The sequence below is a fragment of the Carassius carassius genome, chromosome 41, assembly GCF_963082965.1.
Source record: "Carassius carassius chromosome 41, fCarCar2.1, whole genome shotgun sequence".
NCBI lineage: Eukaryota > Metazoa > Chordata > Actinopteri > Cypriniformes > Cyprinidae > Carassius > Carassius carassius.
In genome coordinates, this window is record NC_081795.1 from 24,447,128 (window position 1) to 24,465,049 (window position 17,922).

At 38.5% G+C, this 17,922-nt stretch overlaps 1 protein-coding gene across 1 annotated transcript in view; it reads left to right on the forward strand.

Moving 5' to 3' along the window:
* ece2b (endothelin converting enzyme 2b) overlaps positions 1-17,922 on the forward strand; it is a 53,407-nt gene that overhangs the window by 27,274 nt on the left and 8,211 nt on the right. The window contains exons 5-11 of the mRNA XM_059533594.1: positions 280-495; positions 5,869-5,993; positions 11,054-11,200; positions 11,323-11,385; positions 11,505-11,693; positions 17,024-17,166; positions 17,403-17,517. Of these exons, the coding sequence (XP_059389577.1) occupies positions 280-495; positions 5,869-5,993; positions 11,054-11,200; positions 11,323-11,385; positions 11,505-11,693; positions 17,024-17,166; positions 17,403-17,517 (998 nt within the window). The remainder of the gene's footprint in view (positions 1-279; positions 496-5,868; positions 5,994-11,053; positions 11,201-11,322; positions 11,386-11,504; positions 11,694-17,023; positions 17,167-17,402; positions 17,518-17,922) is intronic.

Here is a 17,922-nt window from a genome sequence, read left to right on the forward strand (position 1 = left end):
ATATATATATATATATATATATATATATATATATATATATTTGATTGGCCGTTGTTTCAAGCTTGCATGAGCTTCTTTCTTCTTAGACCACAGAGAGTGTATCTAACAAATAGCTAACTGGGTGAATTCAATACAAATGGCCATTCATCATCATGATTCACTTTAACAAGTAATACGTTCAAGTGCGTCAGTAAAAAAGTAATACAGTGTGGTTCGCTGATCAAGGTTGTGTGGTTTAATGCATTGAAAATACTATTTCCTGTTGTCTTTAATCGCCAGATCCCGTCCGTAGTATCTGTCTAACAGAAGCATGTGTAACTGTGGCCAGTAAGATCGTGGAAGCTCTGGACCGCTCCACTGACCCATGTCAGGATTTTTACCAGTACGCCTGTGGAGGATGGGTCCGCAAAAACCCCCTGCCAGATGGCCGGTCCCGCTGGAGCACATTTAACAGCATCTGGGACCAGAACCAGGCTGTGCTCAAACACCTGCTGGGTAAGTGCCTGGAAAACACACACACACACACACACACACACACGCACACACACACACATGCTTGTCCTTTTTGTAGGATGGGATTTGCCCAGTAAATCTCATTCAGTGTTCACAAAACAGTATATATTTAGAAATACTTCTAAATGATTTATTTGATTTTCCAATAAAAAACTGCTGCCTTCATGCATTTTGAAGAGTCTTACACTTCAGTTCTCTGTACTAGGGTTGTTTTTGTAGATCCACTCAGAAACTTCATTGATTCTGCTCTGTGTGAGCTGATTACTTGTTTTCTCGGAGAGCATCTATCCCTGTCTCTTTGTTCGATAAGGGACAATGGCTTTCTTTGACCATACAAGCCTCCATTAGTCAGCCTCTCATGGATTTACAGTATTGTGCTTGCAAGTTTTGTTTTTTATCAGATATATTTTTAAAGGCAATGTAAGATTAGAGTTTCAAAAACGTCCAGTGACACTAACATTCAAACTTGAAGTGATGATGCCATTGACTTTGACACTTGTAGAGTGATGCTAGGTGGTTCTGTTGTTGCTATGGTGTTCTTAATGGTTGCCAGGATATTGCTAAATGGTTGCTAGGATATTCTGGGTAGTTGTCAGGGTGTTGTAAGCTGCAAGTATATTGTTTTGAGTGGTTGCCAGGGTGCTACTAGGTAATTTGCAAGGGTATTTATGGGATTGCCAAGGTGATGCTAGGTAGTTGCTACATAATTCTTGATGACAGTTGCATAGGCATTGTTAGTTTGATGCTATGCAGTTTTGATGATTGCCAGGGTGTTATTAAATGGGTGATGTGCTGTTCTTTATGGTTACCAACCTGGTTGCTAAGAGTAGTTTTCAGGGTTAGGCATTATTAGGAGGTTTGCGATTTTTACCCATTTGTAATCCACCAAGCAAACTGCATCCTGTAGGTATAGAATAGCACCTCATCTTAACAAGCCATGCCATTTCAAGTAGACTCAACATTCATTACATGCTAAAGTTTTGTAAGTACCGTATTTTCCGGACTATAAGTCGCACTTTTTTTCATAGTTTGGCTGGTCCTGCGACTTATAGTCAGGTGCGACTTATTTATCAAAATTAATTTGACATGAACCAAGAGAAATGAACTAAGAGAAATTAAACCAAGAGAAAACACTTTACCGTCTACAGCCACCAGAGGGCGCTCTATGCTGCTCACTGCTCCTGTATCCTGCACTGAGCAGCATCGTGACGTATTTTTGGACTGATGCGACTTATACTCAGGTGCGACTTATAGTCCAAAAAATACGGTATAATAAATAGCTATAATGATGCTTGCCTTAGCAAGCAATGCTAAATAATGGAAAGTCAAGCATAGGAATCTCATCAATTTCACTATCCTTCTCCTTCCCTCGCTGTATATCAGGATGCAGATTTTCATTTTTCAAAAAAAAAAAAAATCTTGCCAATGTTTATTATTAATTGAACTCTGTTTATTTATTTGCTGCCTTGCAGGTTCTAGCATTCCCTACAGGAAATGCTAATGTAGTCTCTTTTGCGTTCGAACGCATTGCTTCATTCCTCTCTCTAATTGTTGGTCTGTTTGACTCTGCCTGTTTTATTTAATAAGCTGTAATGTGGTGGCTTTGATCAATCTCTCTCTGTCTAATGAATGCGCTCTCACACTGGGGTCCCTGCAGCCGTTTTGCCCTAATGACACTCCATCACATTGACTCTCTGTGTGTTGCATCACCCCCACAGCCGTCTTCATCCAATCACACCACACTGTTCTCTCACCCTTCTGCACATTTAATAACACGTGCTCTACATGGACATTTTTGATCTCATATTACTCTCAGATAAATCATCCATCTTTTGTGGATTGGGCTTCTTGGAGTGATTGGTTGAGTGTGTGTGCAGCAGGTGAAAGTAACGCTCTAGTGAACTGCAAATGAAGAATGTTCCCTAATGACTTCTTTCAGAGAGAGAGAGAGAGAGAGAGAGAGAGAGAGAGTATATAAAAACAGAAAGGAAGAAAATGTTGAGGAGGAGTGAAGGGATGAAATATGAACGCACTAGATTGTAAGCTTTTGAAATTATTTTGGATCCACTGTGAATTATTATTATTTTTTGTTAATTTAATATGGTGAAATAATATCTGCATATTCAAATATGGACTCCATTGTGTACAGTGTAATGGGCGAAATGTGTCAACCAATAGAGGTTTTGCTACTTTTTTAAACAGCCCAAAAGACATGAATAGTTCAGTGACTAAAATGAAAAGAAGCAAAGGATAGATGATACAACAAATTGAGCGTACATTATTCTTTAAACAAAAACAAAAGTTTTAGATTCATGAAGTCAGATTTTAAGTTTGTAAGCGTGTGCATTTGCAAAGCAGTGCAGCGTGCTTTGCTCTCACACAGAGCCTCTCTGAAAAGACAAATGAGCGCTTTGTGCCAATGCACTGAGCTGACTGTCACCTTTTGCACATGAGGCAAACACAAACAAACACAAGAAAATTCTGGAAAATGGAATGAGATCCGCTCTGAATTGTGATAGATGAGCAGTAAGTCGTGCCAAAGCCCATTTCTCTCTCACCGTGTGTCCTCTCTCTAGACTAGACCCGCTGATCAGTAATTGGACTGCCACTGTTCCTCTGAGAATTTATTACTTGAATATTTCTGCCTCTTGTTTCTTAATGTAATTGCACTGTTAGGAGGAGAAAATACAGCGGAAAAGACAAATGAGCATGAACAGAGGGGAATGTGAAACTAAGAGCTGGTTTAGGGATTTGCAGATTGTTTGCTTGAATGGTCATATTGTAGATTAATTATAACATCTCTCTTTTGCACAACTCAGATGTGTGTAAAACACAAGCAGGAGATTGAATTATTCCTTCTCCAAAGATGTGCGAGGTATATTGCCATGACAACAACTAAAAGCACAAATCAAAGGTCATAATGACGAGCATAATTATGTTTAAGAGTGGGTAGGTGTGTGGGTATTTGTGACTCATCATTTGTGTGCCTTTATCTGTTTGTTCAAACCCCTGTGTGTTCCTCTTTTCTTGAGATGTGTGAAGTTAAAGTGTACTGTATCTTTTCTGTTTCACTATAAACACACAAAATGAAATTGCAGCATTTACATTTACTATTGCAAATTGAATTCAAATTCTGTGATGAAAAAGCAGTGAAGTAATTTTGTCAAGATTTTAAGTTTTACAAAATGGTTGTCAGCAAAGTCATGAGAGATCATTCATGTCACATGGTGTAACTCCCCCAAAACATTGAATTACATTAAACAGTCACTTTGAAAATTCTATTCTAAATCTTTTCAAAGATAAAGGGATAATGACATTTCTGCAAAACAGTGAAGAAAAATGCATTTGCTGAAGCAACTGTGCCATTTTAGCTTGCGTCTACAAGTCTTTGAGCTCATTTAATGACTCTCGTACCCGAGTGCTCCACATCACAAATGAAATGCTGGACCGGGTGCGCTACAGAGCAAGTTTACAGTGTCAGAAAAGCCAGACATATGCAGATGGTTAACAGTGTGGTAAAATGGTAAAAGTGTTTTGAGGTCATAACATAGTATTGTACAAGGGATTGCACAAAACATCAAGTCTACGCCTGTAATCAATTTGTGTGAAAAGTTGTTGGCGCCACTAGTGTGAAAACTGCATTGAAAGTGACGTGACTTTTAGCCAAGTATGGTGACCCATACTCAGAATTCGTGCTCTGCATTTAACCCATCCAAAGTGCACACACACACACACACACACACACTGTGAACACACACCCGGAGCAGTGGGCATCATTTATACTGCGGCGGCCGGGGAGCAGTTGGGGGTTCGGTGCCTTGCTCAAGGGCACCTCAGTCGTGGTATTGCCAGCCCGAGATTCGAACCCACAACCCTAGGGTTAGGAGTCAAACTCTCTAACCAGTAGGCCACGACTTCCCCAAGAATAGTATGTATAGCAGCATTTTTGGAGTTTTCAAAAAAATGTAGGTAAACGTAGTGTTCACAGTATGTCATGTAAACCAAATAGTATTTGCACTCCTCAGGAAGTCAGCATGCATGGTGTACTTACAGGTTGGCCCTCACTGGTTGTTTCTCTGTTGATTCCGATTTGCACCCAGTGCTGTCAATCACCTGTTCTGGCACCTTCCACTTAATTTAGCCATTTCTCATGTGAATGGAGTTAGCATGGCAGTGGCAGTGATTCTCCCCTCTGCCTGTCAGCTGTGGCACACAGTGTTTTGACTGCGACTGATGGCAGAGGTTATTGAGAATGAAAACCACCCTGCTTGTTTGGCTTGCCAACGGCATCTGTGTTTCCTCATTTTTTTGTTACACGAGGGCAGCTCTCATGGACGTGACATTAAGAAAGATGGATGGCAGGGCCCTTTGTTGCAGTTTTTCCAGTTTGGACACATTTTACCTGCACTGAATTGCCAATGTTTACGTACCATAATGCCATGCGTCATGATGGGAGCCAATCAGAGCGCACCATTGTGTCAGCTTGACAGGCAGCTGGAGAAACTCTGTTAGCTGTTTCATGATCCTGTGTAATGACCCTGTGCAAGTTGTTCTCCCTGCTGTCATGTTTGTTTTACCCTAGTGATGGCGCTCTAAGCTTCCCCTTTATCTATGTGATGATTTTGTTTCCTGTCTCTCATACTTCATGTCCTGTCTTTTATTTCTGTGAGGGACAGTTTTGCTTTAGCATCCAAGCATTAAAAGAATATGAAAATCGTCATTTTTACTCACCCTAATTTTGTTTCAGACCCAAAATTTTGAAGAACATTTTGATGAAAGCATACAGTGATCAAAGGAGCATTGTATGGAAGCTTGTTTCCACCTCTGAATGTTTTTCAGAATTGGAATATATGAAGTCAGTATTGTGAGATATAAACAGAACTGCAAGATGTAAACTCCGAAATCTGAGAAGAAAAGTCTAAATTGTGTGATAAAAAGTTCCAATTACCCTTTTTTTGTGGCGGGAAAAATAGTTTTGTGTATAAAAATATAGTGAGTCCTATATCTTGCAATTCTGAGTTTGTCTCACAATTCACATTTTCACAATAGAGAAGATATGTTTTGTTTGTTGTTGAGCTGTAAATACTCAGCAGCAGCAGTTCATTTGCATTTAAAGAGAGACAAACGAAAACAGCATGATTTTGCTTCCACCCAAGATAGGTGTATTTACGGCATTGAGTCATTTATGTTCTGTGGTGTATTTTGAGCTGAAATTTTATAGACACATTCTGGAGACACCTGAGACTTTTTATTACATTTTCTAAAAAGGGCATAATATGACCTCTTTAAAACTTTAACTTATGAAATGTACTTATGAAAACCATTTTGTAATGCAACTTTCCTATTTTCCTGTAGAAAATGGCACTTTTAACTCAAGCAGTGAAGCAGAGAGGAAGACACAGTCCTACTACCTTTCCTGTCTTAATGAACAGCGAATAGAAGAGCTTGGAGCCCAACCACTCATCGACTTGATTGAAAAGGTGAGTGTTTCTGCGTCGCCCCCTGTAGTGTGGAGGATAAACGGTACAAACTCAGTACATTTCTGTAAAATTGTAAACATTCAGTGTTTCCTATTGATTTACAAAAACACCAATTTTGTCTAATGACCATTTGATTTAATTTGATGCCTGTTTAATTTTATTTGATTGCTTTTCTGTGCGACTCCTAAAAATAGACCCTTTTATCTGAGCTGAGCAAGACAATTTGCCTCAAATTGCTCCGATACTGTCAATTCCTCTCGTTTTGAAATCAACGAGCCTTGAAATGATGTAGACATCCTTCAGAGAGGTTTTCATGCACTTCTATCTCTCTGAATCAGCCATTTTGAAAAAAAAAGCTCTGAAACTAACCCTCGGCACAGACCTGAAAGATTAATCCGTGTTACAGACACAAAGTAGTGATGTCAAATAGCACTTCATCTTCCTAATTTACTGCCTCCCCACACACAGTTGCCTCCTGCTAGGTTTAAAAGTGGAATTGACTGGAATTGAGAACCGCTTCCTTAGACTGTGTCGGAATCTTCTTCGAGATTCCGAGACAATCCCGCCCACAATCCAAGATGGCAGCATGTCCTTTGTTTGTTTGTTAGGTCCTTTGTTTGTTAGATATTTGTCTCTGTTTTGATGTTTTTAAAGGATTTTATTACATTTTATTATCCCTTTGAACACGGCAGTCAGTATTTTATGGATTATTTGAGATATGTGGATTGTGGATGTTCCTGAAATTGGAAGATTACATCCCCTAGGGCTAACAGGCCTGAGCCTGAGCCTGAGCCTGAGCCTGAGCCTTAGCCTTAGCCTGCTGCAGCTCTTGCAACTAACCAGCCTGGAGTATCTGAGTATCCCAAACTGAGGTCTGTGCTATTCACTTTTCTTAGTGCTAAAGGTTTAGGATAATGGCCCTATTTACTATTCTTATATGCCTATTTGACATTTGGGATCTTGGAGTGAGCAACTGTTCCTGGACACATTGGGGGAGAGCTTCGGACAGTCACCTCAATTTGAAAAATGTTTGTTACAGAGGCACTTGCTCTATACCATTTATAAAACCAAAGCAACTACAGATTCAATTGGATCGTGACATAAACTTTTTGCCAGCTCTGCCCAGAGACCTACCTAAACTTCAATGCATTTTTGCTTTGTATAACTATCTCACTTGTTCACTAAATGAAGGAATTTGCCTTGCTTCTACATATCAAAGAAATGAGTCAAAATCAAATGTGAAACAAAGATTGTTGATTGTCTTACTTCTACTTTTGTCTGGAAATGTGCAACCAAACCCTGGCCCTGAGCGGCAGTGCCCCCAGACTCCCTCTGATTTTAAATCTTTGTCTGGTCTCAAATATGTTCATCTTAATGTGCGTAGTTTACTACCAAAGATGGACATGCAGAATTTGGGTTAAATCAACAGGTGCGGATGTTGGTATAATTTCTGAAACTTGGTTAAGCAAATCTATTAATAATGAAGACATTAACATATTTGGGTACAATGTTTATCGTACTGATAGACCAAAAAAGGGTGGTGGTGTTGCTATTTACGTTAAATCAAGATTTAATACCTCTATTGTTTTGTCCCAATCAATTTGCAAACAAATGGAGTTTTTGGCCTTGAATGTAGAAATAGCAAAGTCCCTTTCTATTGCTGTTGTTGGGTGTTACAGGCCTCCTTCAGCTTCAAAAGCGGCACTATATTCAATAAAGGATCTTTTGGCTAAATTGAGTTACACCAAACTACTTATGGCAGGTGATTTGAACTGGGACTATCTAAATTCAAGTTCTGATGAATTTAAAAGGTTTTGTGACTCTATTAATCTTACCCAGTTAGTCCATCTACCCACCAGACCTAATCTTAAGAATCCAGAAAAGTCTACTTTGATTGATTTGATTTTAACAAATGTGCCTCATAAGTTCTCTTCTCTGGGTGTCTTCTGTAATGATTTGAGTGATCACTGTGTAGTTGCTGCCTGTCGAAATACTAAAATTCCAAAATGTAAACCACGCATTGTTTGTAAGAGGTTTTAATGAACAAGCTTTTCATCATGATTTATCAATGGTGAAATGGGAAAACATAGGGTTACTACCAGATGTAGAGATAGCTCTGACATTTTTTAAGGAAAGTTGTATGCAAATTGTAAACAAACATGCACCTTTAAGGAAATGCAGAGTGAAGGGGCGAGAAAATCCCTGGTTTTCACAAGAACTGGCAGATACCATACATGAGCGTAACAGAGCATGGGTAAAGGCAAGAAAAACAGATTCTTCCATTGATTGGTCTGTTTAGAAATAAATGCACTTCTCTTATAAAAAAGGCAAAATCTGAATACTTTTTGTGTTACCACTGATAACCTCAATGATCCACATAAATTCTGGAAAGTAATTAAGTCTCTTTCTGTGAATAAAATGTCTCAGGTTCTTCATACATTTGTTTTTAAAGATTCAGTCCCAGTTTATGATAGAAGTGAAGTCTTGAATTGTTTTAATGAACACTTTATATTATCTGGTTCCTTGTTTGATACTGCCTTCCCTGATGGATCTTCCTTGATGAATCCTTGCATAGCATCCCCAATGTTTTCTGGAGACCCTTTTAAATTTGCACCTTTTCTGTCCTTGAAGTGCATAAGGCTCTAAAAACATTGGATCACAGAAAACCCCCTGGACCAGACATGATGGAGCCTTACTTTTTAAAGTTGGCAGCAAATTTTATAGCAGAGCCACTTTCAATTCTTTTTAATCTTTCAGTCAAAACCAAAGAAATTTGGAAATCAGCTTTTGTCTTACCTTTATTAAAAGGAGGTGATCCAGCAGTTATGTCTAATTATAGGCCAATATCAAATTTATGTGTTTTATCGAAAATTCTGGAATCTCTTGTTTGTGATCAGCTGAAAGCGTCCCTGTATTCAAATGGCATCCTCTCTAAATTTCAATCAGGCTTCAGAAAAAAGCACAGTACTATCACCGCTACTATGAAGGTGATAAATGATATTATTGTGGCACTTGATAAGAAACAGTTCTGTGCTTCACTTTTTTTAGATCTGTCAAAAGCTTTTGACACTGTTGACCATGCTGTTTTAAAGAACAGATTAATTTGCTCAGGATTGTCAGAGCATGCAGTTGCATGGTCATCAATTTATTTGAATAACAGGACTCAATGCATTAAATATGAGGGACTCTGTACTGATTTTATTGTTGTCCAAGGGGGTGCCAAAGGGGTCAGTTTTGGGGCCCCTCTTATTTATCTTGTATATCAATTATTTGGGTCAAAATGTTTCTGATGCTAATATGCATTTTTATGCTGATGATACAGTCATTTGCTGCTATGGATCATCCCTTGCTCAGGCAATTGAAACCCTGCAGAAAGCCTTTGTTGCTGTCCAGCATTCATTTCTTCAGTTAAAATTAGTCCTTAATGCTGACAAAACTAAGCTAATGTTGTTTTCAAATTTTACAATGGTACCTCAGACTGTTCCAGTACTGTCTACTCTTGAAGGGAATATTATAGAGGTGGTTCATGAATATAAATACCTTGGTGTCTTGAGTGATAACTCCCTCACTTTTAAACCACACGTAGAACAACTTGTCAAGAAATTAAAACTTAAACTGGGGTTTTTCTTCCGTAATAAATTGTGTTTTTCTTTTGAAGTAAAAAAGCACCTTGTCACTGCAACTTTTTTACTGTGCTAGATTATGGCGATCTTTTTTATATGAATGCTTCTTCTTCATGTCTTCAAATGGTGGACACAGTTTATCATGCTTCTTTGAGGTTAATTACCAACTGTAGAGCCATGACACATCACTGTGAATTGTACTCACGAGTGGGATGGCCCTCTATGGCCACTAGGAGGCAGGGGCATTGGTACACTTTTATTTTCAAAGCTATGCTTGGATTACTGCCTCCATACATTTGTACTTTAATCACTCAGAGAAGTGTTGACTCTTACTACCTGCGATCAAATGATCAGCTGTTGCTCTCTGTTCCTGTTGCCCGCACTGAGTTGGGGAAGAAAGCCTTTGTCCACTCGGCTCCTTTTGCTTGGAATATGCTGCAGAAGGACTGGAAACTGACTGAGCTCTTGTCCTTAAACACTTTTAAAACTAAGCTGAAAGCAATGGAGACTGCCTCAATAATGTGCAATTGTTTTTCATAACCTGTGTTATTTTAATGTTCCTTTGTATGTTTATAATTGTGTAAATGTTGTTGCCTCTTGGACAGGACTCCCTTGAAAAAGAGGTTTTTAATCTTAATGGGACTTTTCTGGTTAAATAAAGGTTAAATAAAAAAAAAAAAAGAGGTATGGTGGGGAAGATGGAGAAACTAAAATCTATAGTGTCTCTGATGAGCTGCCTTTTGAACACAAACGCTACTCTTCTCTTCTGTCTTTGTCATTCTATCGCTCTTTCTGTCATCTCGTGTCATCGGGATCACAGTGACAGAGCGAGTAGTGTTGAAGAGACTGAGAATAGGTTTATTCTCAGAGGTGAGACAGATTTAATTGGCTTTCATGAGGTGTCGGCTTCTTCAATCTTTCGCCTTTTTCACACTTCCATAACTAAATGCTTTTAGCATTTTTAGCACAAACTCTGTAGTGGTTTGCATGAGCATTGCAATTGTTTCCATTTACTAGAATTCAATCAAATGGCTTTCCCAACTATTTAGGGGACAGTTTTTTTGCGTGTGTCCTGTGCGCGGCATTTTATTCTTCTGCGCGGTCATGACCTAAGAAGTGCAGGACTGTGCATGTGCACAGCTTAGAGGGACATTGATTATGAACTGTAAAATAAACACTCTAAAATACCATCCTGTAATACTGGAGATCTGCTCATTTTATGTGGGCAGTTGTTGCCCCCACATTTTAAATATCTCCGGGCCTTGGTTTAACATTTACTCATTTGGTGGATAGAATAACAAGAAATAGATACAAATAATATAAATAGTGTCAGTTTTGGTTACATTATAAGTCTACAACAAGTGAATCAGTACAGTAGATACTTAAGTACTACCTTGGACATGTTGCTAGAACTGATTTTTGTCTTTGTGTGTGTAGATAGGAGGATGGAATATCACAGAGCCCTGGGACAAAGACAACTTTCTGGACGTTTTAAAGATAGTTTCAGGACCTTACAGAGCTCAGCCCTTCTTCACTGTCGGTGTCAGCGTTGATCCCAAAAACTCCAGCAGTAATGTAATTCAGGTACATTTACTCACTGTATTGAATTTACCAAACTCTGCTGGAAGTGTTTGTTTGATTGTATTTTTTCGTATTTACCTTGTCTCTGGTGTTTGTTCACCTGTGTAAACTTCCTGTTTCCTCAGGTTGACCAATCAGGACTCTTCCTCCCATCCCGAGATTATTACCTCAATAAGACCAATGAGAAGGTAGGATGAAGCAGAACTTAAAGTCTCAGTTTACACTGGAATGTCAAGAGCTTTGAGTCTTTCCCAGCGAGCAGTGCATGTCTAATGCTGTCTGTGCTGGTGTGTGTGTGTGTGTTTAGGTATTGAAGGCTTACCTGGATTACATGGTCGAGTTGGGATTGTTGTTGGGAGGAGATAAGAATTCCACTCGAGTTCAGATGCAGCAGATTTTGGACTTCGAGACTGTGCTGGCTAACATCACAGTGCCTCAGGATGAGCGGCGGGACGAAGAGAAGATCTACCACAAGATAACCATAGCTGATCTGCAGGTGTGTGTGTGTGTGTGTGTGTGTGCGGCCTCGTAAGGGGTTCACTGAGTTTGGAGAAATGCTGCAGTAAACACTTGAAAGTGTGTTGATTAGGCTCAGAAGTTCTGAACTGAACATTTGGGATCATTAGTTTGAATAATTTTATCATTATAATGAGTGTGTTTCACACAGATTGCTTATTAAAGGTGTTTGTACGAGGTACGAGAAGAGAGAGTTGATGAAGAATATACAGTGCTGTGAGTCTGTGTTCACACTTTATGAAATAAGACGAGGACAACACATCAATCAATCAACCAATCAATCAATCAACCCATCAATCACTCAATCGAGCAATCAATCAATCAATCAATCAATCAAGCAAGCAACCAATCAGACATCAATCAATCAATCAACCCATCAATCAATCAACCAATCGAGCAATCAATCAATCAAGCAAGCAATCAGACATCAATCAATCAATCAGACATCAATCAATCAAACAATCAATTCTGTGTATTTCGGTCCTTACATTAATCTATCTATCCATCCATCCATCTGTGTTTGTCTCCTCCTCATCTTGGCTCAGACACATCCAATTCTCTTTTTTTCTTTCATCTTTCTCTCCAGATTCATTCTAGATTCATTCAGTATTCATTCTTCTGTCTCCTGCCATTTTTCCATCATTTAATTTCTATGCGCACCAGTGTTCAGGAAACTATTGTTTTATGAAGGCTCCTGTGATTTCCGTGGCAACTGTTGCTGAGCAACTGTACAGTGAGTTGTTAAGGTGGAGGTTCCACTGCCTTGATGCTGAATCACAACACATTATACATTATACTTGTCTTTCTCTGGCAGCTGTGCAGCTCAGATGTGTGGTGACTCCCGTGACAATTTCTACATTTGACTTAACACGCCGAGTTCTTTTTTATTATAAGAAAACGAAATATCACACTGACATGTCATTTTCAGGTTCTACGATCTGTGTGGGTAACATTTATTTATAACAGGGCTCTTTACTCCCCTCGCTCACACAAAAAACACAGATTTTAGTTCTTTAACTGCAACACAGTGTGCTGGAACACACATTCTGTAATAAACAACTTTCCCCACACTTTATCTCATATGTGAAAAGATCCCTTTACACAAAGATTCATGTGAAATTGTTTCCATCATTTACTGATAAATGGATGCTTTTCCACAAACTAGATTGTCCTAAGATGCGTCTCCGATCAGTTCAAGTAAGATTTGAAACAGCTTGTGGTAAACTTACAGAATGATTGATGATGTTAATTTAGCTGCACAAAACATTTACAGCTTTTCACAGTCGCTTTGGTGCATTTCTCAAATCAGAAATGAAATTCTCAAAACTATGTATGCAACCTGCACAACATCTAGCCATTTATACACATCATAAAAGCAGTTTCTTATTCTTTTGAACAAGTGGCGATTGCTTTGGCACATTCATGCAACTGATTATGTACATTTATCTGCGGTTTCCTACATTATACAGTGACTGTTATTGAGTCTGACTGCCCTTAACAGAAAAAAAATACATACATTAGCTTTAAGGGTGTTTGTCTGCCTGAATTTATTTATTATTGAATTGTTTTTGTAGCCAAGACTTGCATCAGTCATTTCTTATTTTGCCCATCTTCATGCAGGGGTTCAGGTTTATTAAAAAAACAACACAGCTTCTCATATCCATAAGAGAGAGAAAACAGTCCAGTTCAGTCAGCTAATCTGTTTTCATCAACTAGAAATCCACAGTGGAGATGAGGGCTGTGTGCTGAGAGGCGTTCAGCTGTGTATGATGGAGGTCTGTGCTGGGCAGAGCGGCTAGAACTGCATCCAGGATTTAGGAATGAAAACATGCAACTTCTTGGCTTTAGTCTGCTGATTAGTTGAGCATTTTATGTGAGAGCGAATCTGAACGCGCACTCTGTGTCCTTTTCAAGGCTGAAAGAGAAATCATTAAGGGAAAGTATCGAGACAGCTCTCACAGCCAAGGTTATGGAAAAATCTAAATTGATTAGAATTAAAAAGGAACACTACCTACAAAAAGATTTATTAAAGTGCATTGCCCCTTTGCAAATGCTATCCACTTGATTATTGGACCCCAGTCATAGAAGGTTTTACTGTAAAGTAAAATAATCATGATTGATTTAAAGGCATCTTTTGAGATATAAAGTTTCAATTGTAAGATAAAATATAAAATGCAAGTCACAAAGTGTGGCAAAAAAATGTGAACTCTTTCTGTGATAATTTGCTATAGTGAGTGACACTGCAAGATATAAACTCACCTTGTGAAAGAAGATAGTCACATTGTGAGTTATAAACAAAAATAAGGTCAGACTGCGAAATATCACACATTGCAAAATAAAAAACAATACAATTGTGAGATATAAAGTGACAATTAAAGTTGCGTTTTTTTACTGTAGTATGTTTTACAAGAAAATACTGTTTAAGTCTTTCTACTTTAAAAATGTCATGTTTAATTCAACATGTTACTTGCCATTTGTTTGTAATTATTTGTGAAATTTGTTTCTACATACATTTTTTTTCAGTGAAGAAATAGTCACTTTACCGTATATAAAGTCACAATTGTGACATTTGGAGCAACACTGCAAGAAATAAACTCACACTGTGAGAAATAAAGTCCCAGTTATGAGATTTAAAGTCATATTGTGAGCTACAAAGTTACACTGTCTTTTATAAAGCCACATTTACAACAAATAAAGTCACATTGCTAAATATAAAGTGACAATAAGGAAAAATATAGTTGCAATTGCACATAAAGACATATATTAGTCATAGTCATATTGTGAGAAATAAAGTAACATTGCAACATATAAAGTTTTAATTGTAAGATGTAAAGTTTTAATTAGATATTAGGGGTGTAACGATACGCGTATTCGTATTGAACCGTTCGGTACGAGGCTTTCGGTTCGGTACGCGGTACGCATTATGGACTGAACGGTTCGTTGGACTAATTAATTATATTTGGAAAATAAAAAAAAATGTGAAATATAATGATATGCGTTCAACAAGGTAGCCCAATAACCCAAACGACGTAACAGGCAACGCCCCTGACACCCCCGAAGAAGAAAAAAACACCAACTTATATGTTTATGTTAGGCTACTCAGTCAGGCGCTTGCTCACTCAGTAATACACGCTGAAGGCGCGTTGCAAAATGGCCAATGCGTTTAACAGGGAATCCAAAGTGCACCCAAACACCAGACCTGTTGGTTATTGGAGGATCTTCTATTTCTGGTCTGTTAAACGCATAAGCCATTTTGCAACGAGCCTTCAGCGCGTACTGAGTGAGCGAGCGCCTTACTCTGTAGTGCAGTGATCCTCACTATTTTTTTCACAAGAGCCACATTGGCAGAGCAAAATCAAAAGGCGAGCCACTTTTACGACAACATACTAAGTCACCTTTGCAAATGTGCATTTCTACATATAAATTGGACATCCCACAAAAAAGAAATAACACGGCCAATACATTTTCGTTTAAGACCAGATTTACTTTAATAGTGGGATGAGCGAAAGCTGGCGTGCATGTCAAACAAAATGCCCCCAAAAGAAAAAAAAATCTCTATGTTTTCAGTGCTGATGCATTCATGTAACATTTAAGGGCACCTAAAAGCTGTCACAACGAACCGGCAAAATTAATGATTATGAATATGTAAAATATAGCAGAAGACATTTAATTTTTTTTTTATGTCTGTCGGCTAGAAAGATGCTGACTCGTGATCTTCACAGTAGTGAACGCGCCTGAGAGAAATGCACATTTCATACGGGAGGGAGAGCAGTCTGTTTTCTTTCGTTTTGAATTGTTTTGTTTAAAAGTAGACATTTCAAGCTTTATATATAGCCTATTTGTCAGGTCTGTGAGGCAAGTAGGCTATACGCTGAGTTTCGGTTCATTCATGAGACAAACTCCAGGTTCACACCGGCTCCTTCGTATCGTGGTTATCTATTTTCTATTTACTTCTTATTAAATCCAGACAATTGGTTGATGAAACCTTGATTAAAATTAAGATACAATTAATACAAAACGAAATCAAATTTAAAGACAGGCTTTGTGCTTTCTGTTTGAGGTCTCAGTGAAAGTTTTAAAGCAGTCTTAGTGCCGCTGTCAGAGCGCTCACGTCCGTAACGGAGAACTGTCCCATCCATAAGATTTTTTTTAATTATTTTATTTTTATACATTTCTAAATAAATGCGACTTATAGTCCAGTGCGAGGCTAGGCCTATATGTTTTTTCTTCTTCATGGCGCATTTTTTGACTGATGCGCCTTATAGGCTACTCCGGAGCGACTTATATTGATAGGCTACACCTGTATGAATTCTCATTTTACTTTTTGAACTCCATTATTGAGCTGAGTTTTGCTTGAAAATAGTCTACTGTTGATGACTGTGCAAGACTAATGGATTCAGGGTCAGGCTTGAATGAGCATGCTTCAGACTCGTGGTGTGAGCAGAGCGAAATTGAGCGACGCTCCGTCCACCGTCCTTTTGAAATTGCCGCTCTGCGCTCTGTCCAAGATCCACCCGCTCGCTTCCCGCTCGCTCCCGCCTCACATGCTCTGCAGGCAAGTGGCAGTGTGATACTGTAAGCTACTATGCGAGCCGCCAGTTATAGCTTGACGAGCCGCGCAATGAGTAACTGTGCTGTAGTGGAAAACGTAGGTTTTAAGAACATGCTTAATGTAATTTAGCCCCGTTACAATATTCCTTCACGAGCTCATTTCAGACAGACCGTAATTCCTGCTTTGTTCCAAAAAACATAAGCCCTATAGAGAACCAATTGAGTAAAAACACACTCAATATAAAGAGTTATAGAGTTCCATATAAAAAGTTACATCTTTGTATTTGTTCATAACTAATATAACATTTTCATTTTTTTTTATAAGGAGCTGTTTTTGTTTTATACAGTATGCTGCTAAGAAAACACCATAGAAGATGGGTAAAGAATAGCTCCATCACTGTTCAATGTAAAAAAAAACATACTTTGTTAAATAAAACATTTTTATAAAAATCAAGGAATTTTTATCTGCTAATTTTTTCTTTTTGCTGTATCTAAAATGTACCGAACCGTACCGAACCGTGACACCAGTGTATTGTATCGAACCGAACCATGAATATTGTGAACCGTTACACCCCTATTAGATATGTATGTATTTTGGCTCATTATAATAATCGAAAATGTTATTATAATGCTGGATCCACACCAGTAGGAGTCAGTAGTGGTTGGGGGCGGTTCTCACTTAACAGCCCAACATTGTTTTACAATTAATCAGTACATTAAGATGGAAATATTCAGTATGCCGTTTGTTTTTGGTCATAGATGTTGTCTCCAGCAGTTGAATGGTTGGATTATCTGAACTTCGTCCTGTCACCGCTGGAGCTGAACGACACGGAGCCTGTGGTGGTCTACGCTAAAGAATACCTGCAACAGGTGTCGGATCTCATCAACAAGACGGACCACAGGTACGACTGTCTCAGGGGTTACAGCGAATCAGAGTTCAGGAAGAGGACGTCCCCTCTGAGAGTGTCTGTTTAGATTGTGTATCAGAAGATTCAGTGCTAAGAACAGCCCCTCTCTCAATCACTGTCTCTGAGTATTGTTACAGTCTCTCTCTTTACCTGTGTAAATAAATGAATAGAAATGAATAAATGGGCCCTTTTTTAGATATGTGGATGCATTCTCTCTCTTTCTTCCCCAGTCTTTTGAATAATTACATGATCTGGAATCTGGTTCAGAAAGGAGCGTCCAGTCTGGACCAGCGCTTTGAGAATGCTCAGGACAAGCTGCTGGAGAGCCTCTACGGCACGAAGAAGGTGTGTGTCGAAGAAATGGTTCACACCAAAGTGATAATTCTGTTCTCATTTATTTACTCACCTTCATGTTGTTTCAAACCCTATTGACTGTTTAATGGAACAATATAATGTAATGGAAATATAATGGAAGTGAATGGGGACTGAAAAAGCTCCTTACAACGCCAAAAACAGTTCCACACAAAATATTATATCACATGCTTTGTGTGATGAACAGACATTTCAGTCATTAATTATTCAGTGAAAATCTTTTTTTCCTCACCTCTCCAATTCTCATTTGCGTTAATGCATATTCAAATTGATGACCCACTTAAGAAAGATCTTTTAGATGTATTTCCGTAGTGATCTATTTAAATATGGTTGTTGCAATTTAGTACATTTTACACAGCCTTTTAAATGTAAATGTAA